This window comes from Octodon degus, unplaced genomic scaffold (genome assembly GCF_000260255.1).
Source record: "Octodon degus isolate 3935 unplaced genomic scaffold, OctDeg1.0 scaffold00011, whole genome shotgun sequence".
Classification (NCBI taxonomy): Eukaryota; Metazoa; Chordata; class Mammalia; order Rodentia; family Octodontidae; genus Octodon; species Octodon degus.
Window position 1 is genome coordinate 8,811,226 of NW_004524587.1, and position 23,873 is coordinate 8,835,098.

General features: G+C 39.2%; 2 protein-coding genes across 4 annotated transcripts; one reads left to right on the top strand and one right to left on the bottom strand.

The window, feature by feature from the left end:
- Nucleotides 1-1,499: 1,499 nt before the first annotated feature.
- On the bottom strand, nucleotides 1,500-9,566 carry Cmtr2 (cap methyltransferase 2). Of its 3 annotated transcripts, XM_023709429.1 has the most exons (4): nucleotides 9,354-9,566; nucleotides 9,057-9,165; nucleotides 6,850-6,924; nucleotides 1,500-5,492 (listed from the first exon to the last, which is right to left on the bottom strand). In XM_023709429.1, the coding sequence occupies exon 4, from the start codon at nucleotides 5,471-5,473 to the stop codon at nucleotides 3,176-3,178; it is 2,298 nt and encodes a 765-aa protein (XP_023565197.1). In that variant the 5' UTR covers nucleotides 5,474-5,492; nucleotides 6,850-6,924; nucleotides 9,057-9,165; nucleotides 9,354-9,566; the 3' UTR covers nucleotides 1,500-3,175. The 3 variants fall into 3 exon arrangements, with proteins under 3 accessions (XP_023565197.1, XP_023565198.1, XP_004625856.1); XM_023709430.1 differs by lacking the exon at nucleotides 6,850-6,924; XM_004625799.2 differs by lacking the exons at nucleotides 6,850-6,924; nucleotides 9,057-9,165.
- Nucleotides 9,567-20,529: 10,963 nt separating this feature from the next.
- Nucleotides 20,530-20,841, top strand: LOC105741431 (40S ribosomal protein S27-like). The gene has a single exon (XM_012513558.2). The coding sequence runs from the start codon at nucleotides 20,530-20,532 to the stop codon at nucleotides 20,782-20,784; it is 255 nt and encodes an 84-aa protein (XP_012369012.1). The 3' UTR covers nucleotides 20,785-20,841.
- The last annotated feature ends 3,032 nt before the right edge of the window (nucleotides 20,842-23,873 follow it).

A 23,873-nucleotide genomic window follows, 5' to 3' on the forward strand; every position in this document is an offset into this window, starting at 1 on the left:
GCCGGGGAGATGGCTCAGTGGAATAAGCGCTTCCCTGGAGAAAGCAAAGGCCTGAGTTCAACCCCCAGTTCTGAAAAAAAAGATTTGTTCTAATAGTGTTTGTAAACAGGCTATCATGTCTGCATCTTGTACAATGAATAACCACTAAGACAACAATATGCAATGTATTAATTTTTGAAACTGTCCTAATTGGATTTGAAACTGTCTCATTACTGTTTCTCAATAAAATTATTGAAAAAAAATAAATACAAAAAAATTTTCATTTCCAAAACTTTAAGGAATTAGCTGATTTTATATCCTCGAACATATCATTGCACTGTAACTCATTTTCAAGCTATGCAATCAATGATTTCATCTGAAAACAAAAGATTTAAAAAGCAATGTAAAATGTCTCCATCAACAGGCCACATATAAGACAGTGGCTATAACACATAGCTTAGGTAGATAAATACCATCTATGCTTGAGTAAATACTATGACTCTCATGCAGTGACAAAACGCCTAGCCACGCATTTATCAGACTGCATCTCCATCCCTAAACTACACATAATTACATATTTAAAGACCTGCTATTCTCATCAAAGTAAAGTAACAGTACCATAAATATACATCTTTCACTTTTCTATCTTAACACTGCTCTATTACTCCATTCAGAACTGTTGGAATAGAAAAAATTAACATAGATCGCTTTTAAAATAGCAAAAACCAGTTTTAAAGATGACAGTTAAATCCACAAATTAGTATTTTAAATTTCTTTCAGAAAAGCTAATTCCACTGCATTTAAATATTCAAATGATATTACACCAAAAGCTCAACACACAACTTTCTTAATGCAAACAAAAATACCTAAGAAATTAAAGTTTCTACGAAACACATTTTGTAAAGTTTAAACTTTCAGCTAAAAATATTTTCAAACTGCACTGCATCTTTAAAAATCTCAATAATTATGGAAAAAAATTTTAAAAAGTAACTTGATAAGCAATATAAGCCACTCATACTTTATTAGCCTTCTCTACTTTTCTGTTAAACTTTGGATAACATTTTTTTCTCCCCTTTGGTCAAAAAGCAATTCTTATAAATATTGGTATGTGTCATCTACAACCAGTTCAATCTGAACCCTCAAGTCATTTATCTGACCTCAGGTATATTGAATCCAATAAATCAGATTTGATTTTGTTAAATATTCCGATGAAGGCTGGTGTTTTAAACAAACAAACAAAAACCCCTAAGCATTCAATATTTACTTAAGGAGCTTAAACAAAAGGTTTTAATTATTAGCACTGGACCCAGGCTTTCATTTTCATTCTTATTAAATGGTTCAAGTAAAGATTATTACAATTAAGGTGTGAAGAATATCATGTGCAAAATTAATTTTTTGGCAGAACCGGAAATCAAACTCGGCCCCTTGTGCTTGCCAAGCAAGTACTTATTCTATTGGGATATCCAGTAGAATAAGTACTTGCCTGGCAAAATTATTTTTTGAAGAGTTTTTTTTTTTTAACTTTCTTTCTTTTGGTAACCATTTCCATGAGCCTTCCACCCTCATCTAACTAGAACTACTTCTATAAAATCCCTAACAGGAAATTAATTTTTTAAAAATTCTACCTCTAGGCCTCCACACACTCCCATTCCCAGCTCAAGTACTTAATGTCTCTTGTAAAGTACGTCTCCCATAAATATTCCAGTATTGCATAAATATTACAATATTAAGGAATCAATTTTAATGAATACAAATCAAAGGAAATGAAGAAAGTCACTTTCACTCAAATCTTTTAAAAAGCATGTTTCCAAGTTATATTTTAACTTCTCTCATGATTTTAAGAAAAGATGAGCACAAAATTTTTCTGCTAAAGACTTTATTCATGAATCTATAATAGAATTCAAAACAGCAAAGAACATGAAAAGTTTTCAGATTTACCAACTAAATATACCAAAGAATACTTGTACAATCCATATAACAAAAATATCTAAAAATGGACATTTGAGAATATAAACCCTACTCTGTGGAATAATAAAGGTAGGTAACAAAGAATTATTTAATACAGTTTGACAGAAATGTTTATTATATGGTTAAATACAATTCAAAAGAAATCAAATATAACTGATAAAATAACTATTTCATACCTAATCTCTTGGTAAAGTGCTATTTTTATACTAAAACATTAGTAAAGACTAAAAACTTGAATGTTGAATCATCATCCCGATAGTATTGTTTTTCAATATTTACTATGTTGGGGCCAGGGAGATGGCTCAGTGGAATAAGCACTTCCCTGGCAAGCACAAGGGCTTGACTTCCATCCCCAGTTCTGCCAAAAAGAAAAAAAAAAAAATTTACTATGTTCATCACATTCATATGTCAATATGAGACTGTTAAGTGAAAACTTAAAACATTAAAAAAAACCTTTAGATTCAGTGATTATTTCCTAAAAATTAAAAATTACCACAGCATGGCTAAATGAAGCTTTTCATGATACAGGAGTATACTAGACATAATTTTTCCATTGCTTTAAGAATGATGGGGGGGGGGAAGGATGATCTTTGGTTTGAAGCTGCCTGTTTTCTAACTGGATGGGTATAGCTAGTAAAAGTCATAAAACAGCACATATTTAATGTGAAATATAAGAGAATACTGGGACAATGGTCAAAGGCAGTGAATGGCATGTATAGTCTTGAGGATGAGCTCCCTGAAATCTGTAACTGACACAGCAAGTGCTACAGAAAAACCTAGTAAGGACAGACTCACTTCCTTTCATGAATGACCCTCTTATCAATTCATTAACAGCATCAGCCAGAGAAAACTGGTTGAAAAAAAGTAAATAAAGGCACACAGGTGCAAAGTTTAAATAGATAAATAGGATCAACTGAATTATATATGCAAGCATAAATGTATCCACTCCAAGCACTCACACACTCTCTCTCTCTCTCTCTCTCTCTCTCACACACACACACACACACACACACACAGAGGCTCAATACATTACTGCATACACTAATTCTATGCCTATGGCTATTATATGTATCGTAGAAATCAGAACTAGCTGGTAAGTTTTCCAGAATAAATGTTGATCAAAATTTCACCTTTCCTCAAAATGAAAGGCATTAAATTAACACAGCAAATATGCAATAAGACTGGAAACTATCAGTCATAAAAAATTGAATCTTAGAAAGGATGAATTTCATAGCAGAAAGTTGATTTTTTCTCTCTCTCCTTGAATAATCAAATGTAAATGCCTTTTAGCAATGGCACCATTCAAATCCCACAAAAAATCAAGTAGTGCTCCTCTTAGGAGCAACTCCATTGGTACAAACTGTAAAACCTGCTGGGGCGCATTAGAGTTCAGTAAAGTACTCAACAATTCATTCATGTTCTGCAGATATTGGAAAGCTGGATTTGGAAGGTTCTGATAACCAACGCATAGTAGGACTGCACAGGTCCTCAGGGACTCAGAAGACACGGGACAAGAAAATGTGATGAATCTAAAACAACTGTGGAGTATAAAGATCAAGCCAGCCATAAATCTTGTTAAACATGAGAGCACAGGCAAAATCATAACATCTCCTCTATGAAGCTGCTGTAATGAATGTAGAAGGCAGTCCAAAAACAAATGCTGGTAATGCGGGTCTCCGTCATGAAGCAGTGAACAGCTAAAAGCTGAGAGTTCAGCACATTCCAGGATTTGAACTTCCAGTGGTATATGCTTTCTGACATCATGGAGAGTTGGTAAACCTACAAACAGGCACTTTATTTGGTTCCTGGGTTCCAAAAGCTCCTCATCTTGAAGGCACTGGGTAAGACTGAACAATTCAGAAAGTAATAGCTCTTCTGAAAAAATATGACAAGAACAACAGTACTGCTGTTGTGGTCTCAACTTGGAACCCATGTTCAAAGGTCCTAAGGAATTTTCAATTGCTTCATTAAGAGCCTTTACAATTTCACCATCGCAAAAAGGAGAGCATTTTACCTTTGGCAGTTTCTTGCCTTCTATAACATGCCATAAGTCACAGTCAAGATTGGAAGCTGTCCCTTCTAAAAAAGAATTTTGTCCAGGATAATACACAGCATGGTCATCAGCCCAAGTATTAAAGTACCCTTTGGCTACTTTATCTTTCCAAGATAGGGTTTCCAGAATCTTCCTTTCATTATAGGTTTTAAAATATCTGTTTCTCTGCCCAAACCATTTTGTATTGGTACTACAACCAATATTGTATTTTTTTACTAGCCAGTTATTTCTGGAAAGAGGCCTCAGTTGAAATTTTTGCATAAAATACTGTACTGCACAATCCCTTAAATTGTTCAACTTTGTTTGTTCCTCTTTTTCCATACATTTAAACAGACGAATGTTCTCAGAAATAGTCTCTAACTGATATTTATGAAAAAAAGCACAACACTCTTCATGCTTTTTAAGAAAAGATTCAGGAATCACATAATGGGGAAAGAGAGCTTTGCTGGTCATTTCAGTTCCAAAATTCAGCACCATCTTAGATAACACAGGCTGGATGGCCTCTCTTCCTTTATACTGGAGACACACCACATAGACTTCGGAGTTTCCTGCCTTGCTTGTTGCAGGTTTGAAGACGTGGACTCGGTCAAAGGAACAGTTTAACAAGTACATCAGGTTTATGGAACAATGTTCAAACAAAGTAAACATTTTTAGAACAAAAGAGCCACCAGTTCCGAGAGTAGTCAGAGCAGTGACAACTTCACAGTAATGCAAAGAAGAGACTAAAGCTTCCTGTTCACCTGGGTTTCCTTGGCAATCAAAACTCCCATCTGCAGTGATCAAGTGAATGGTAGCCATGCTACTCAGAAAATTCTTAAGTCCAGTCAGATATTCACGGGTCATGATATCACCAGTATTATCTGGTCCAAAGTACCACCAATGCAAGGTACTTGCAATGAGTCGGTCATCCATAATCATTGAAAGATTGTCATTTGCTTCATTGTATGGATTCAGAGTATTAGCTATCCAACTCCAATCACAAGGGAACTGATGGGATTTTAAGTAGTGGTTGAGACTAGCTATAAAAGCTCCAGGAGCTTCACAAAGGTGAAGAGAATTCAGTTTGCCATTCTGAAAGACCTCCTGTGGAATAAGCGGAAAGCTACACAAAATCTCATGGAATTTACACCACGCTTGAGTACAAAGTTCAGCATTCACAGATTTTTTCACATGAGAAATTATTTTTCCTGCTTTATTAGTAAAAGCAGTGTGTTCATGCCACTCATCCAGTTTCTTATCACTCAAGAGGTTTTTTACTTCATTTAAGGAGTTCTTCAGGTCAAGAAATGCATTCAATTCTGTGTGGTCACAGATGAAAATCTCACTAGGATCTGGTAACTGCCACTCACTATTAAGTGGCTTGCAGTAAGAAAAGTTCTTGGCAAAGAGTTCAAAAATGTCATCCAGAACATCTGGGCTGAATGTCTCAAGACTTGCTAACTGCTGAACTGGTACCTTTCTGCACTTGCTCATTTTCAAATTAAATGAAAATCTAGGAGAGAAAAACATTAAATCAATAAAATTTATTAGTGAATGAAGTATCTGCAATAAATCTAGTAACACTCATAATAAACTCCATAAAAGAAGACTAATGTCAGCATTGTTATAAAAAAAAAAAAAGGCAATATAAAATAAAAAATAACAGCTTCAATGTTCAATAGACCTGAGTTCCAGTTTTGCCTCTTATAACTTAATAAGGGGCTTGGGAAAACTGTATCTTGACATTGTTTTTCACCAAAAAGAAAAGAAAAGAAAAACACCCTGCCATGTCTTTTTTTAAAAGAAGGATAAAACACACGGGCATACAAAGAACATATACCAAAGAATAGTCTTATGAGTGAATGGCAGCTTCTACCATAGTAATAGGTCTAGCTCCTCCCCAAAGTTCTCTACCTACAGCTGGGATAACACCCACATGGCTGCAAACATCCAACATGTAGAGATTTATCCCTAGACATGACTTTGGTCCAGTTCTAAGAAGCAACCTTTAGCATTTTTAAAAAATTTCCTACATACCTCACCCCCTCCCAGAGGCATCCTGCACATGAACCTGGTGCTTACTCCTACCATCAAGCCCCTCTGCCATCACCCACTTAGCCACCTACTAGCATTACTAAGCACATCTTCTGTCCAAATTTCACTGAGTCATGCACTTTGGTGGTATCAGTCATCTCTACTGACCACCAAATCACATTCACTGGTACAGTTTAGATCTGGAATGTTCTCCAGAGGCCCGTGTGTTAAAAGCTTGATCTCTAGACTGTGCTGCGATTGGGAAGTGATAAAAGCTTTCACGGTAAGGCCTTATAGAAAATTAATCATACCCTTGAAGAGAATATTGGGATTTCCTCTGTCTGTCTCTGTTTGAATGTCTGTCTTTGTCTGTCTCTGTCTCTGTCTTTCTCCCTCCCGCCCCTACCTTCTGCTTCCTAACCATCACTGGGTGAGCAACCCTCCTTCTCCATGCACCATGCACAATGCACACCCTACCATGGTGCCTGGCAGTGAGCTAAGTGATCACTGAACTGAAAGCTATGAAACTATGAGCCAAAATAAACTTTTCCTTCTAACTTGTTTATATCAGGTATTTTGCCACAGTGATGGAAAGGCAGCTAATACATTCATCACAACACCTGTAAACTGTGTTGCACTTCAATAATTAGCCTCCACCTGCTTACTGCTAAAACCATAGTTTTCTGTGGTATGTCTGTAACTTACAGATTCCTGCCTCAAATATGATTGGTCATACAGTTTCATGCTTGCACTATAACCTCTCATTACTTCTGCTTGCCACTAAAACTTAAAAACACTTTTGTAGCAGAATTTTCAAATGAAAAAAAAAGCCTTACCAAATATAATTACAAACACATTTACTGTATACTTTGTGCTTTAACACTGCCCAAGAAGCCAAAAAAATTTCTCTCCTGGAAAAAGAAAATAAGAGAAAAAAGCACTATATAATGCCATTACTGTTAGGGAAGTTCTGAATTCCAATAAAGCAATGAGTACTACCAGGCACTTATTAGTGAAATTTAATAGGTGCTTTCACTCGTAAATTCTGTACTTAATTTAGTATATGCAGTTCATTCTGGATCTTGTTTTGCAAAAACCTAAGTTTGTTAGATGTAAAAAAAAATTTGACAACTAAGGACCAGCCAGATAGCTCAGTAGACTAAAGCGCCTGCTTAGTCAGAGCATAGGGGCCAGAGTTCAATCCCCAGTGTGCTGTGCCCCTGGGGCATGCTGAGATGGCATGGAGGCTGGGTGTGGTGGTGCACACTTGGGAGGCTGAAAATAGGAGAATCACTCTGAGTCCAATCTATGTGATGAGACCCTGTAGACCTTGTCCTAAAATACAAAACAACAACAAAAACAACAGAAAAAAAATTGACAACTAAATCACCATCCTAAAACATGCACATGTTCAGAGATTAAACTGGGGAATAAAGGCGATCTGCTGTCCTAAGAAGTACAATAATGCCCAGAAGACTTCATCCCACTAGTGTTTACTTTTTACTATCTTTTCTGGCACACACTTTTCATCCCTTTTATGTTTGACTTAAGTTTACTGACTCTAAACTTTGTAAGCGATTTTGTAAATTCCTTGATAGAATGGGTTTTCTTTATAGTCATTTCTGTTTCTCCACAGTGTACTTACAAATTACAAGTAAATACAGGTTAACAGTGACAAATACTTATTAACATTGACTAACCTTAGATCTTTTTTTTTTTTTTTTTTTAGGTTAGAAACTATAGTCAAATCTGAAGGCAAAAAGATATTGATTCTGCATTCACAGAAGTACTAAATAAGGACTGAAAATTTTATTACAACAAGCTCTTCTATATTAATTCACAGTGCTCACTAAATCTACAACCATGTTTAGGTCTCAAATATATTCTATTGCAAGTCTGACTTCAGTCATTAATTTCACACATTAATAGCTTAAGTTAAGCTGTAAAATCTTACCTAAATTTTACCTAAATAGGTAAATTACCTTTACATGAGGACAACCAAAGAGATGCATATACTCTACTGTTCTTCCTCACTATACTTAAGCTACGCTACAAGGCAACTTTCAGTACAGCTCCCATTATCATTCCCCTCCAGTCACACAGAAGACATCATGCACCTTCCAAGCCCAAAACCCTTGCACTAGCTGGTCCTTCTACCGGAGATGCTCTTCCTCATGTATCTTTATTTATTTATTTATTTTAGGGAAGGGTCTACAGGGTGTCTAGGGTCTCACTACTAGATAGGACTCTTAAGTGTTTCACCTGTTTACAGCCTTCCAAGAGCTGGGATTACAAGTGTGCACCACCACGCCCAATCTCATTTGCCCTCTCAGCATGCCCCAGGGGCAGGGCTAGCACAGCAGGCCCAGGGATTGAACCCCCAACCCCTGTGCCTGCTTGCAGGCACTTTAATCCACTAAACTATTTGGCCAGCTGTTTGGCGACTAACTTTCACATGTTCTTCCAGTATTTGTGCAAATGTTATTTTCCCTGTGAAATCTATAGGCCCTGACATACTTATTTAAAATTGTACCTTGCCAACGACAAGGTATAATTCCCAACGACACTCGGTTCATTCAAACTTATTTATGCCTACTGTTTATTGTTTGTTTGTCTTCTACACACTACACCATAAGCTAAATAGAGCAGGGATCTTTGTTTTGCTTACTCATACATCACGCTAAAAAGTCGGAACGTGTCTACCTAGTACAAAGTAAAGGACCCAGTGAGTATTTACTGAATATTTGGATATCACACATTGCACAAAAGGATCTTCTAGATCAGTTACTAAGTCATACTAATTCATTTTATTTTCATTCCATCACTTCAACGCATCTCAAAAAGAGGCAAAACAAAAATCTGTGGTTTTTAGATTGCACGGAAATTTTGTCCAGTATGTAATCCTGGGTCACTTTCATTAAACACTCCAAAGAGCTTTGTGGCATCATAATCCTGTTAGGTGGGTCAGTATTACCATTCCTACAACGCAGACTTGAATAATTTATTATTATTATTTCTGCCAAAAGCCACAGAGCATACTTACTTGTACAATTCAGCAACCTAATACAGAACCCACAAGTTCTCAGCAGTTCTCATTTCTCCACGTAACACAAAGGAGACTTGGAAGCGTTTCTGCCAACTCCTCCGAGGAACTGTGAAAAAAAACCAGGGTTGATGTAGCGCTCACTTTGGGCCACAGTCGCACTTCACTTTTGTGAAACTGAGTCCCAAGCGCTCCTCGAGCGACCCCGCCTCCGCCCTGAAGGAAACTCGGTCGTCCCAGACCCAGCCTCACCCTCTGGGAAGTCCAGACCCAAACTCACGACCCGGCCTTGGTTACCTCCGCTCACGCCCGCCTGGGCCCCACGGGCCGGGGAGACTGCGCTTCACTCGCTCTTTTCACTCCAGGGAGCCATTCTCCACTTCCCTCCACGGTCGGCTTCCAGAGCAGGCCGTCCTCTGGGTCCGCGGCACCCCCAGCAGCAGGGGAGATGGGCGTAGCTGAAGGCCAGGAAAACTGGCCCGGACCCGCCCTCTTGGCACCTGCACCCGAAGTCCTCCTCCAGGACTTGCCCTGGCCGGACGCCTGCTACGGCAGCCCGTAGGCCCTGACAGCCTCACTGCGCACGCGCCTGGCTGGGCTGGCGTCACGTACGCTGACGTCACGCTCGCAGGCTACTCTCCCAGTTTAGCCTGGGTTTCGGTTCTCCTCAAGAAACTCGAACCGCGAGAGGCCAGCCCCCCGCGCCCCGGGTGCTATGGCAACGGAAGCTACGCATGCGTAGTTAGCTGAGCGGTGGCGTGGAGGGTTAAGGAGGAGCGGACTGGTTCGGAAAGTGCTGGCTCCGCCTTCCTACTCCCAGAGCCCAAAGATTTTCTTTCTAGCGTTGTTCAGCGGAATTAGTTCCTAGAATAGGGTGGATTGAAACTGAAACTCAAAACCTATGTCGTTGAAAGCCAAACTTGGGAAACTGCTAGCTAATATTGTTATATTGTTTTTATAAGTAGGGAGATGTAACTATATCACGCATGTGTGTACATATATCAATAGAAGGACCAACAGCAGAACAAAAATGAAGATTTAAAAGGAAATTTTTTTTAAAAACCTCGAATAACCAATAAAGTCATACGCAAGATTATTTAACCTATTGGTAAACGAATTGGAAGTGTTTCATTTTGCTTGGATTAAAAAGATTGAAAATGGCTATTGTTGGAGAGACTATGGGGGAATGAGTTAATATCTGTGAGTGGGAAGTTAACAGTTTCTATGTAGATATCTGCCCCAAAGTCTCATAGGTAGGTTTTGGGGATGGTAACTGGATCTGGGGACATATGCTCCTCAGTAGACTTGAATTTATAGTTAAATGTTATTTGGGGGTGAAGCCTGGTTGGAGAAGGTGGGTCACTAGGTCCTTGGCCCGGAAGGGTATATCTCCCTCCCTCTTTCCTTGAGGTCTCTCAATCTCCTTCCCCCTTCTCTTTCTCTCTCTCTCCTCCTCCCTCTCCCTTCCCTCTCAGGTCTCTCCCTCTCTTTCCTTCCAGTCTGCCATGCCATGAGTTGTTGCCCTTCTGCCCTTCTGCCATGCTACCCTGGCTTGGCAACAACCAACCCTGGACTGAAACCTCTTTAAAACTGTGAGCCAAAATATACCTCACACTTATGTTGTGGGTGTTGGGTATTTTGTCCCAGATACAAGGAATGAAACTAAGATAAGGAGTGAGTAAAAAATAGTATAAATCTACAGAAGCCAAAATTTAAAATAGGAAGGCATGTTAGCCCAGCAATTTCCAAACCTGGCAATTTACCCTTAAGAAATAAATAACTGACTCTTACTCTGGGCAGAAGGCTCATTTCAGCACATTAATAGCAACAACAGTAAAAGAGAGAAATATACTTTCTACTTAAGGGAATTAATTTTTTGTGATGCATAACATATGAAACCATTAATAGGCTGTGTCTGTCAATATCTGTGAAGCCATTAAGAGGCTTATCTGCAACAGTGTCATATGAACATAAAACATAGAACTGTGTGTAGAGTTTGAACCACTTACATAAATAGATTTTAAGTGTAAATTATTTTTCAAAGTTTCCAGGACATGCTTCAGTGGGGAAAAGATTATCTTTCCAATAAATGTGCTAGATTCATTTGGATGTTAATATGAAAAAAAAAAACTTAGTTGTTTGCATTATTCACATAATTAACAAAAATACACTTCATTTGATTGCCAATCTGTAGTTTAAATACTCAATAACTGTAAGAAAACATCTTTGTAACTTTGCAGTAGGCTAAAATGTAATAACTGGACACAGAAAGCACTAACCACAAATGAAAACTGAATAACTGAAATAAAGTGTTCATTAAAATATGCCATCAGAGTAAAGAGGGAATAGGAAAAATATTTAAAATATATGTATATTTTATATACACGTACCCACAAGATCTCACCAGTAGTTGTTGCCTTTCCAATTTAACACAAAGCAGAATTGTGTTAATTCCCAGTTGTGTTAGTTTTGCATTCTCAAATCTGTATTTCTGAATATGTAACTCTCATAAATAAGATACCCCAACAAAGAGTGGACAGAAGTTCATTTCAAAAAAAACAATTTCTGAGAGGCCAATAAACATAGATAATATGCTCAATTTCAATTAATCTTGGAGGAAATGCAAACAAACCACAAAATACTACATTACCCAACCACTAGAATGGCAAAGATGGAGAATAAATGTTGGAGACCATGAATCAATGGATAGCTGTTTGGAAGAAAATGGCCTTAAAAACCAACCAGTTGATTGCCTATGTGTCTCCCCTCCTTCCTTCCTTCTTCCTTCCTTCCTTTCTTCTTCCTTCCCTCCAGTCCTCCCCTAAAGTACTCAGATCATAAGTGTTCTATTCAACCACTTCACAAATGATTATTGAATATTCTAGGCAGTTCCCCCAAGCTTTCCAATAAGTCTCTCGCCTTCAAGAAACAACCACCGATCTACTGCTTGTAGCCATGATTTAGTTCTGCCTATCCTGAATTTCATACAAATTCAATAATTGCAGTGGATATATTTTTGTTTCCAGCCTCTTTCCATTTGGTGTCATTTTAAAATTATATTAATCCATACTGTTTTATGTATATGAAGTTTGTTCTTATTGCTAATAAAAATTTTTAGTTTGGGGATATTATCAATAAACCTACTGTGTGTGTCTTGGTTACTTTTCTTTCATTGCTGGACAAAATACCCAATATCCCAAATTAAAGAAGGAAAAGTTTATTTAGTTCAAAGTTTGTGGAAGGTTCAGTCCTTACTCAGCTAGCTCCAAGGCAGAGTGGTACAAGGCAGAGGGCCAGCTGTTCATGGTGGCAGAAAACAGCAAAACAGCAAGAGCAAAAAGGAGGAGCAGTGGCAGGAGCAAGCCTCTCTCCCTTCCTCACATTGCATGCAGGCTATCTATCCCAGGGCAGGTGTAGCACTCACATCCATAATCCCAGCAGCACTCAGACCCATAATCCTAGCATTGGAGCATGGATTAATCACACTTTAGAAGCCTGCTGCACCAATGACTACATGAGGTTTGGTGGGGAAACAACCAGACACAAACCATAACAGTAGGGCAGGCTAGCTAGCATGGGACATCTTTGTAAACATATATTCTTATTACTTTTGGCTAAATGATCTGGGTATGTAGGAGCTGTGTTATTGGATAGATCAGAAATTCTCAACATCAGTACTGTCAACACTTTGAGAATTACCAAGGCAGATGGGTGTGTAACTTTTTTAAAAAAATATTTTAAAATAGAGTCTCACTATTTATCTAAGGCTAATCTCCAATTCACGATGGACTCTAGGCATGGCTCAAACTCAAGGTCCTCTTTCCTCAGTCTTTCAAGTGCTGGGATCACAGGTATGTGCCACTGACCAACCTGAACGAGTAGCTTTACAATATTTTCTGTGTTCTAAAGTTCATGCATGATGGCACTGGGAAAACCGGCTGTCTACAAGTCAAAGCATCAGACTAGATCCACATCTCTCACCCTCTACTGAACTAAAATTGAAATGGACCAAAGATCTAGGTATAAAAACAGAAGTACTGAGACTGCTGGAAGATAAAACAGGAAAAACACTTGAAGACATGCACATAGGCAAGGTGTCTCTGTACTCTAATATTACAAGAAATAATACCAAGAACTAAAAATTGAGATTATATTAAATTTAAAAGCCTGTTTTTTGAGGCCTAAAGAATATAACAGATGGTGCTGGTGAGATGGCTCAGTGGTCTAAAGCGCTACTTAAAACAAGCTTAGCAAAGCACTGGGACCGCGGTTCAATCCCCCAGCACCACATGCCAGCCAGCCCCGCCCCCTGGTGGGTTGAGCTGGCCACACACACACACACACACACACACACACAAATTAATTAAATAAATAAATTTTTTAAAAAAGAATATAACAGAAATGGGGCTGGGGAGATGGCTCAGTGGAATAAGCACTTCCCTGGCAAGTGTAAGGGCCTGAGTTCAATCCCCAGTTCTGCAAAAAAAAAAAAAAAAAAAAAAAGAATATAACAGAAAGAAGAGACAACCTTCAAAATAGAAAAAGTAATTATCCTCTACTCAGAGCCGGCCAAATAGCTCAGTGGATTAAAACACCTACAAGCAGGTACAGGGGCCAGGGGTTGGATCCCCGGGCCTGCTGTGCCGGCCCCACCCCCGAATTGCACTGAAACAGTATGGTGATGCACGCCTATAATCCCAGCACTTGGGAGGCTGTAAACAGGTGGATCACTATGAGTCTGATCTAGTAGTGAGACCCTGAGCACCCTGTAGACCCTTTGCTAAAATACAAAAAAATAAAAAATAAATTAAAAATAACATCTACTCTTTGAGAGAGGTCTACTACCTAGAATAAAGAACTAAAAGATTAGATCTCACAAAAACAAATGACCCAATTTTAAAAATGGGAAAACGAACGGATACTTCTCAAAAGCACAAATATCCAATAAGTATACACACAAAAAAATGTTCAATAGGTTTACCCATTAAGGAAATGAAAATCAAAACAACACTGAGACTCCATTTGACACCAGGCAGAATGGCTCATCAAGAACACAAGAAACAACAAATGCTGGTGAGAATGGAGGGAAAGGAAACTATTCTACATTACTGGTAAGAATTCAAACCAGTGCATCCACTATGAGAAAGAGTATGGAGATTCCTCCAAAAACTGAAAACAGAAACTGCACTTGATGCAGCATTCTTGGGTATTTTCCTGAAAGAGTTAAAGACATCATACTATAGAAATACATGCATACTTGTGTTTATAACATCATAATTCACAATTGCCAAACTATGAATGGAGAATGCCAGTGTAGTGTACTTACCCAACTGAGTCTTGTTTGACTATAAAGAAGAATAAATTCATGTGATTTGTAGGGAAAGGGATGGAATTTAACATAGCATTATGTGAAGTGAGTCAGACATTGGTTATTGCATGGTCTCTCTTGTATGAGAAACCCAAAATAAAACTCAGAGGTTAAAAAAAGAAGAAAAGCTAGAAAACAGGGAGATAGATTTCATAGAGATGAGGAAAGGAGAAAAGGGAAGGCAGGAGGAGGAAGAAATGGTATCAAAAATTATAAAAATACAGAATATATGTACTAATTTCCCCAAGTGAATATAATTGTGTTGAGCAAATATATACCAATCAAAAAATGAATTCAAGTGACTCATCCACATGGCTGACACTGACAAAAGATCTACAATCTGAGGTACAGGATCTCAGGATAAATCCTGAGGGGATTTGATTGACCTTATCAGACCCAAAAGCTACAATTCTTGTTGCATAGATCTTGCTTAACTTGGTCTTAACTATCCAGCAGAAAAGTATAAAAACAAAGTATAAGAAGTAAGGCCATGGTGTTATGTTGAGCTGTAGGGGACTCAGGTCAACAATTTCTGACATTGCCAGTGAAGCGGAAGACCCAATACTATTATGGACACTGAACTCTTTTAGAATATTTTACTGAGTTCACATACCTATAATATTCAAATAATGGAACTAAACAAAAAAGGGGATACAGATGAATGTGCATTTTGCATCTGTGTATTCAAAATGGTTAGGATAGATATATAGTTACATTCTCTTAATGAATAGAGGGATTTGTTCTAACAGTGTTTGTAAATAGGATATCATGTCTGCATCTTGTACAGCAAATAACCACTGGGAAGAATTATGCAATGTGTTAATTATTGAAACTGTTCTACCAATTTGGTTTGAAACTGTCTCATTGCTATTTGTTTCTCAATAAAATTATGGAAAAAAAAATTCAAAAACAAAACTGATGCATTGTTTTGCAGCCTTACTACCCACAATTCATTAGAATTCTGATTATTTCACATTCTTATCAACTTATATTGTACGTCTTTTTCATTTTGGTCATTAGAAGGAATAAATTGCTTTCTAAATGTTATTCTTTTTTATTTTTAAAATATAATTGGTACAGGGTCTCACTATGCAGTTCAGACTCGTAGTGGTCTATGGGACCAGGAATTGAACCCTGGGCCCTGTGCTTGCCAAAGCAGGTGCTTAGTATGCTAAGCTATCTTATGGGTCCTCTAAATGTTATTCTTAATAAACTCTAATTATATGAATACTGGTTTGGGGGAATTTAGAAGTAGATGAGTGGTATGTAATTTCCTTTATTTTTTTTTATTTTTATTTTTTTGTGTGTTTAGTATAGGGTCTCACTACACAGCTCAGACTCGTAGTGATCCTCCTGTTTTCAGCCTCTCAAGCACTGGGATTACAGGTGTGAGCCACCACGCCCAGTCTCAATCACTATCTCAGCTTGTCTTGGGGGAGAGGCTGGGCACAGCACACTGGGGCTCAAACTCGATCCCTGTGTCTGCCTAAACAGGTGCTTTAATCCACTGAGCTATCTGGCCGGCCCTTTTAAAGTTTTTACTTATTCTTTTTTTTTTTTAATGGTATGTAATTTCTTAAACAAAATCACTGTGTTCCCTGATGTTTATAAATACTATTAGCAACCAAATGGCTAAGATTTTACTGACTCAACACCTACAAAAATTAAACCATTACCTAAAATTTATTGAGTATAAAGTACATGCTCAAAACTATGATATTTTGCTAACTTTTTAATCCAATAAATCCCATGAAATAGGTACATTCATTGTCCCCATTTTATAAACAGAGAAATTAAGGATCAAACTGATGAAGCAATTTGCTCAAGTCTTGCAGCCAGTAGGTATCAGAATTTGGAATAAGTGTTCACGATTGGAAGACCAATAGAGTATGTGGAGAATTCCTACAAGTTGCATCCATTAACTTAAAAATACCTTGATTTTTTCATAGTCATGGCCAAAAATGTTAGTAGCTGATATTTCTTTTAAAAAGAGGTGAATTGTCATTTGTCATCAAAAAAGGGTATGTTGTTGTAAAGTTATGGAGGTGATAAAATGTGCATCATAAAATTAGCATCTAACACTTTTTAAAAATGAATTTAGGACAGAGTCTACAGGGTCTCACTATGTAGATCGGACTCGTAATGATTCTCCTGTTTTTAGTCTCCCAAGCGCTTGGATTACAGGCCCAGGTGCCACCACGCCCAGTCTTAATCACCATCTCAACTCACTCCAGGGGCAGGGTCGGCACAGCAGGCGGGGATTGAACCTTGACTGCTGCGCTCTGCGGAAGCAAGCGCTTTAGTCCATTGATCCATCTGGCCAGCCCCTGCATCTAGCACTTTTAAAAGCCAAAAGAAAATAACTCAGCTTTATGTTAACAGGTTTGCAAATTTGGATAAACTTTGCAAGTTTGGTAAAAGCATTTAGTATCAAGTCTTAAATCCATGCTGACGTAGATATATTTTAACAAAATACATATACAGTATCTGTCTGGAAACTAGCTATACTTCCTTGTGCTCAGTTGGCATGACAATGAGTATGTAAACAGTATACAAAAAATATGTACTGGGGGACCAGCCAAATAGCTCAGTGGATTAAAGCTCTTACAAGCAGGTGCAGGGGCCTGGGGTTTGATCCCTGGGCCTGCTGTGCCGGCCCCGCCCCTGGGGTGCACTGAAACAGCAACTGAGACTGGCATGGTGGCCCATGTCTGTAATCCCAGCTCTTGGGAGGCTGTAAACAGGCAGATCACTATGAGTCCGAACTAGTAGTGAGACCCTGAACACCCTGTAGACCCTTCCCTAAAAATACAAAAAAAAACAAACAAACAAACAAAAAAAAAACCTTTGTGAATCTTTACTTACATCCTCAAATAATACTGTTATGGGTTGTATCTAGATGTCCTCCCTAAGCCTCCTGGGCTCATAGGTGGACCTTTGGGGAGGTGGCTAGTGTGTGATACCCGGATTAAGGGTATGGACTAAATTAGTTCACTGGTTGGTCCAGCAGAGTTCTGGGTGTGGAGAATGGGTGTGGGTGTGGGTGGCACCAACCAATAGGCTTGTAGCCTGAATAAAAGAGAAAGAAAAATATGAGGAATCTTTCTTAAAATTCATTTCTCAGTACTTCGTGTTTTTTCATACATACTTAAATGTAATGAGTATGCATCACTACATAAGAAAAGTCTAAGTGTATTTTATATGTCACAAATATCATTAAAACTATATTTTAGGGGCCAGGGAGATAGCTCAGTGGTACAGTGCCTGCCTGGCAAGCGCAAAGTCCTGAGTTTGATTCCTGGCACCAATAGCTATCTATCTATCTATCTATCTATCTATCTATCTATCTATCTATCTGAGCTTAAGATAAAACTTAAAATATAATTATTAATAATATGTTCACCTAAAATATATTTTAATTAGAAAAACCTTATCATAGGCTGCACTGTGGTCCCTGGAAGTTCATATGCTGACGCCTTCTCAGTACAACTGTGTTCGGGGACAGGGCCTTGGTGGAATGGTTAAGGGAGGCCATAAGATTGGAACTCTAGTCTGATAGAGTAGGTGTTCTTGTAAAAAGAAAAAGCATACAGAGGACAGCCTATGAGATGTCACAGTGAGACGGTGGCTCTCCACAAGCCATGAAGAGGAGACTCACCAGGAATCTACGCAGCCAGCACCCTGATCTCAGACATCCGGCCTGCAGAATTGTGAGGAAAATTTAGTGCAGTTATTTGAGCCTCTTATGGGAGCCTGAGCAGACTAATACACATTTCTTTATTTTCTCCCATGTGAAAATAACAAAAATGACTTTTTTAAACTGTAAGAGTAAGACAGCATGCACATGGAACAGAGTACAAGACATGGAGTTAGGTGAGCACACAACTCTTAAATACATATTTTAGAAGAGTAAATCATATCATTACATGCATTAGATATTTAAAGCATAATAACATTATACAATTAAGTGGTATAAGTTGTGCTACGCATTGTTGTAGGAGTACAAAGAAGATTAAATCAGTAGCAAAAATATGAGTTCAACTAGGGGGAAGGCAGCACCGCACCTGTAATCTTAGCTCTTGGGAGGCTGTAAATAGGTGGATCACTATGAGTCTGATCTACTAGTGAGACCCTGAACACTCTGTAGACCCTTCCCTAAAATTAAAAAAAAAAAAAAAAACACTAGGGGGAAAAATGATATTATTTTTTGTCTTAAATATTAATGTTACCTCGGGGCTGGGGAGATGGCTCAGTGGAATAAGTGCTTCTCTGGCAAACACAAGGAACAGAGTTCAATCCCTGGTTCCACTAAAAAAAAAAAAAAAAATTAATGTTACCTGGAGAGAGGGAGTGCCATCCTAGCTGAGGAAAAGAACTTGGGTAAAAAGAGGAATAGTAATGTAGGCTGCACAAAATGGATGATCAAAATGTTAGATAGTTAGTACCTTGGTCAGCCAAGGTGCTGTAACAAAATACCATGCAGCTTGCACAACAGCAATTTATTTCCTCACAGTCTCAGAGACTAGGAGCTCTGAGATCTGGGCTCTCTCTCTGACTTGCAAATAATCATCTTGCTGTGTCCCCATATGGTGGAGAAGAGAAAGCAAGCTCTCTGGGCTCTTCTTATAAGGACATTAACCCCACCATGAAGACCCTACCATCCTGACTGCATCTAAGCCTAACTACCTTCTAAAGATCCATCGCCAAATACCATCAAATGGTGGTATTTCAACATATGAACTTGTGGGTAGGGGAGGCAAAACTTAATCCATAGCAGATAGTAAGGAGCCAGAGCACAGAGAACCATAGAAGCCAGATTTTGGCACCAGATTTGTTGCAGTAGGAAATGGCCAAGAGAGAAATAAATAACTAAGCGTGGTTCTTATGCCATTGGGGACAATAATGGAATACTCAAAGGGAAATACCCAAAAGGAGTACAAATTGATGGATGACTGAAATTCAGGTGAAAGAGAGAGAGAGAGAGAGAGAGAGAGAGAGAGAGAGAGAGAGAGAGAGACAGAGAGAGAGAAAAAACAGTAAACCCTTGAGAATTTTCAGGTAAGCATTTTGTTATTATTTATTATGATATGTAATTTCTAAGTGAAGTCAATACCCAAGTTGTTAAAGCACCAGCCCCGGGAACTCTTCACTGTTAAGAGCTCACTTAACACTGTGGTCTGTTGGGATCCATCTGGCTTCTGGGTCTGAATGGTGAAGGACATCAGCTCTGGCATCTGAGTGCCTGGACCACGCGCTCCACCTACTAACTCTGTGACCTCGGCCAAGAAAGACCTGCAGGGTCTCACTGAGCACTACCAAATGAGACCAAAGTGCTCAGCACAGGTTCTTGCACCTAGCTGGTATCCGGTAAATGTCAGCTACTTCTGAAAAATATCTAGTGTTTTATTTTTAAGGTGCTGTTTCTTTTTATATTAAAAATCTTAAAGAGAGCAGGAGAGAAAAAAAAAAAGGAAAGGAAAAGAGAAAGTGAAAGAGAAGGCAGGAGGAAAAGCAGAAGACAATCAAGGCCAAAATATTTCATACCTGCAGCTGAGAAGCTGTCATATGTATCTGCTCGCTGTCTTCAACAATTTGGGTGCGTTTCAAAGAGCAGAAATACACTGGCTGCAAAATGAATGAACACATGCCTCTAATGGCCACGTTTCAAAAACAGAGCAGAAAGACAAAAGCAACTTGCTGCGCAGTTTTATATTTCCTCACCGTTTATGTAATGTTTAAAAATCCATAAATAATTGTTTAGCATGTATTGATACAACATAGAAAAGACATAAAAACATAGGTGAGGAAGATACACGGCACCCTCTGCCGTGGTATCCGCTGGGAAGGTCAAGGGAACTAGGGCTGGCAAAAGGTACAAATGGACACCAATGAATCTATAATGTTTCTATTCTTTTTTACCAACCTGAAGGATGGCTAAATGTTAGTACTTTTTGAGTCTAGGTACCAGCTACATAGGTGTTATATTTTTCTCTCTATGGAATGCTTGAGCTATTTTCCCAAATTTTTAAACATACAAAAGGACTACTACGCCCATCTAAATTCCATACATTCCTTTCCAGGTGGTGATGACCTCCCCACGAGAACATGCCTCTCACAAAAGATTTCCTTCATCCCTCTCCAGAGGAGGAGAAGAGGAAGCACAAGAAGAAGCGCCTGGTGCAGAGCCCCAATTCCTACTTCATGGACGTGAAGTGCCGAAGATGCTATAAAATCACCACAGTCTTTAGCCATGTGCAGACAGTAGTTCTGTGTGTCGGCTGCTCCACTGTCCTCTGCCAGCCTACAGGAGGGAAAGCAAGGCTCACAGAAGGATGTTCCTTCAGGAGGAAGCAGCACTAACAGTACCCTCAATCAAGATGAGTGGGAAGCCATCCCAATAAGCACATTTTGGATATAAATAAATAAAATAAATTCCATACATTTTAGAAATTCCTTATTTGCTCAGCTAAATCATACATACAATGAATGATTTTTCAGAGTGAGCATGCATGTCAGATTCAATTTGAAAAGAATATAGTGAATCTACTAAGAATAGTTTATATATTTATGTCCTATTTACATTATCAAACAATATTTCAAATTCTGGAACATCCGGGTGGAGTCACCCAATTATCTGGGTTAATGTTACTTCATACCATCTTTGTAATGATTGCTAGTAATCCCCTGATACATTGGGAGGGTGACTTATAGTTAACAAATTGCTGGTGCTGCATACACATTACGCTAGAGGGGAGCCAGTAGGTTCATCTTGGGGCCAACTCCAACTGACGGATGGAGGCTGTCCACAGTACTCTGTTGAGACAGACTGTGAATCCACATCTGGACACACTGGAAACGCAATGATAGGCGAGAGAGGGATAAGGGCAGGGTGTGGTGGCGACACCCTGACTGGCTTTCCTCACGTTCATGGAGCCCTTTCCATCACCCCTCCCTGACCCCTTCCGTCTTGATGCTTCCCAGACCCGCCCCCTCCGCACTGGCTTTGCTCTGTGCTCATGCCACAGCAGTCACTGACTGATCCCCCCACCCCAGCCCTGCTGGTAAGTCCTTCCCAGCTGCATTCAGTGAGGTGCCACCCACCCCTTTCATGCCCCCTGAGCTTGTACAGCATTCATCTCCAAGCATTCCATTTGTTTGCCCATCTGTCTCTGCTGTTAGACTGTGGGCTTTGAAAGGACAAGGTTAGAGCTTATTGATCTCTGCACACTCTGATCCTGGCATGTGATAAGCAATCAATAAACGTTTGCTAAATGAAAGAATGATTTAATGAATGGTGTCCTTATTTTGCAGAAAAAGAAACATATTCAGAAGCTGGGATTTTTCACAGGGTATCCTTCCTCCAGAACTTTCCTATCGGGACTGACAAACATTTTCTCTAAAGGGCCAAGGCATGGTTTGGCTGTGGTCTCTGCCCCAGGGTTCATGTGGAAATCATGGTCCCCAAAGTGGTCATATTAGAAGTGATGAGACCTTTAAGAAATGAAGCCTAGCGGGGTTTCAGGTAATTCGGGGCAGTGCCTGAGGGGGGGGGAGGATTGGGTTAGTTCTCATGCGACCCTGAATTAATTCTAGCATGTCTCTCTCCGGGTGCTGCTGGCTTCCTGCTTTTCCAGGGTGTCGGTTCCTCTTGCATGTTCACTCACTGTGATGCTCTTAAGTTAAGAGAGCCCCAGCCAAAGCCGGTACTGTGCCCATTAGATCGTTGGCTTCCAAAACCACGATCTAAATATAGTTTTGATGGAGCTAAGTAGGTAACTACATGTCTAGATTCTTCCTTGAACCTCCTTCCTGCCTCAGTCCAAATCTCAGGATCCTAATTCCATTTCTTCTTGCAAGTCTCTGTTGGAGTTAAATTCATAATCTCTTCATAGTAGCAAAACCCAGGAATTGAGAAAGGCTCACAAAAGAATGGCTTCTACCATGAGCTGAAAAGGAATAAGGAATGTATGGGCAGAGCTCTTAAAAGACAGAGGAATCCAAGTCCAATTTATCTGCATGGTCACTCATTTGTCCTCCTCGACCACACATGTTGAACACTCCGAACATTTAAAAAAGAGGTCCGTTTCCCGGGTGCCCTGGAAAGGAAATAAAACAAACAACATATTTTCATTCCCCGGACCTCCTTCTACATCTCCAAATGAATACTTCAAACTTCTTCCGCTCTTCTCGTATCTCTGGGCCCGTTGTCCTTTCACTTTCTCGCTTCCTATTTCACAAAGGAAACAGAAGCCACCAGAAGAATTCTAAATTTTGCCACACACCCCAAACCTACCTCCATCCCTGTTCATTCTCTTATCCTTCCTGTCATAATGAAGTAGGTCTAAGATTAATCTCTCTTTCTGGATTCTAGCTCTTCCCATCTTTGTAGGGAACCTGATCTGTCAAATACCAGTCAATGTTGTAGTCTCATTCTCTCTGTGTCTCTCTCATTCTCTTTCTCTCTCTCTCACTCTCCTATTCCTGTTCCCCTTCCTTCTCCCCATCTCATTTTTTCTTGTAAGCTTTCTATAGCTATGCATGACTCTCCTATCCTAAAAGCTATTCCATCAAACCTGAATCTCCTTCCAATAGTTACCCTATCTTCCCTTCCTCCTTCCTAACCAAAGCTCCTGAAAAGGTTATGTTCTTATTATCCTACATCATCATTAATTTCCCAGTAATTCTTGAATTTATGACATGTTTCTCCCCCATTGTATCCCTGAAACTGTCTAATTGAAGATGTTAAATAACCTCCTTGTTGCTACATGAAACTTTGAAGTTTTGTTCTTTTCTTTACTGGATTTCTGGCACTATTCAACCCTCTGATCATTCTCTTTGAAACGTTCTCTTCCTGCAGCTTTGATGACAGTGTGATCTCCTGGTTTTCTTCCTATGGTCCTTCTTCCTTAAGCTTCAGTACCTCTACCTATTTACTAAACTATTAGTGTCCTCAGACTTCTCTGCTAGGCCATCCACTCTACTATTGTACTCTCCTGGGATATTTCACCTGCTGTCTTGGCAAACTAGACTTCCAAGTTTATTTTTCCAACCCAAAATTCACTACTGAGGCTAAAGCCAGCTGGCTTGATAGAAATCAACTCTCTTTTCTACTCACCACATGCAGCCCCATCTTTAAAGAAAAATTATCTTGACTTTAGCCAGCTACCACCCCACTGCACTGTCTGTTTGCAATAGAACTTCCTGGAATCAGGTCTACACTCACTGTTGCGATTCCTTTTCAAGTGTCTCTCCCATCAGGCTTGTAACCGTACGACTCAACTGAGAGAACACCTGTCAAAGTCACTCATGCCTTCTTCATTGCTAAAGCAATGAAGATCACCTGGATTTATCTCACTTTGATCTTTTAGCCATACAATATTTGACACAGCCTATCTCTTACTCCTTCTAGATACCAGTCCTTCACTGGATTCCCAGATACCACCTTCTCC

Coding starts and splice junctions, on each gene's coding strand:
- Cmtr2 (XM_004625799.2), bottom strand. CDS start 5,473: ATGAGCAAGTGCAGAAAGGTACCAGTTCAGCAGTTAGCAAGTCTTGAG.
- LOC105741431 (XM_012513558.2), top strand. CDS start 20,530: ATGCCTCTCACAAAAGATTTCCTTCATCCCTCTCCAGAGGAGGAGAAG.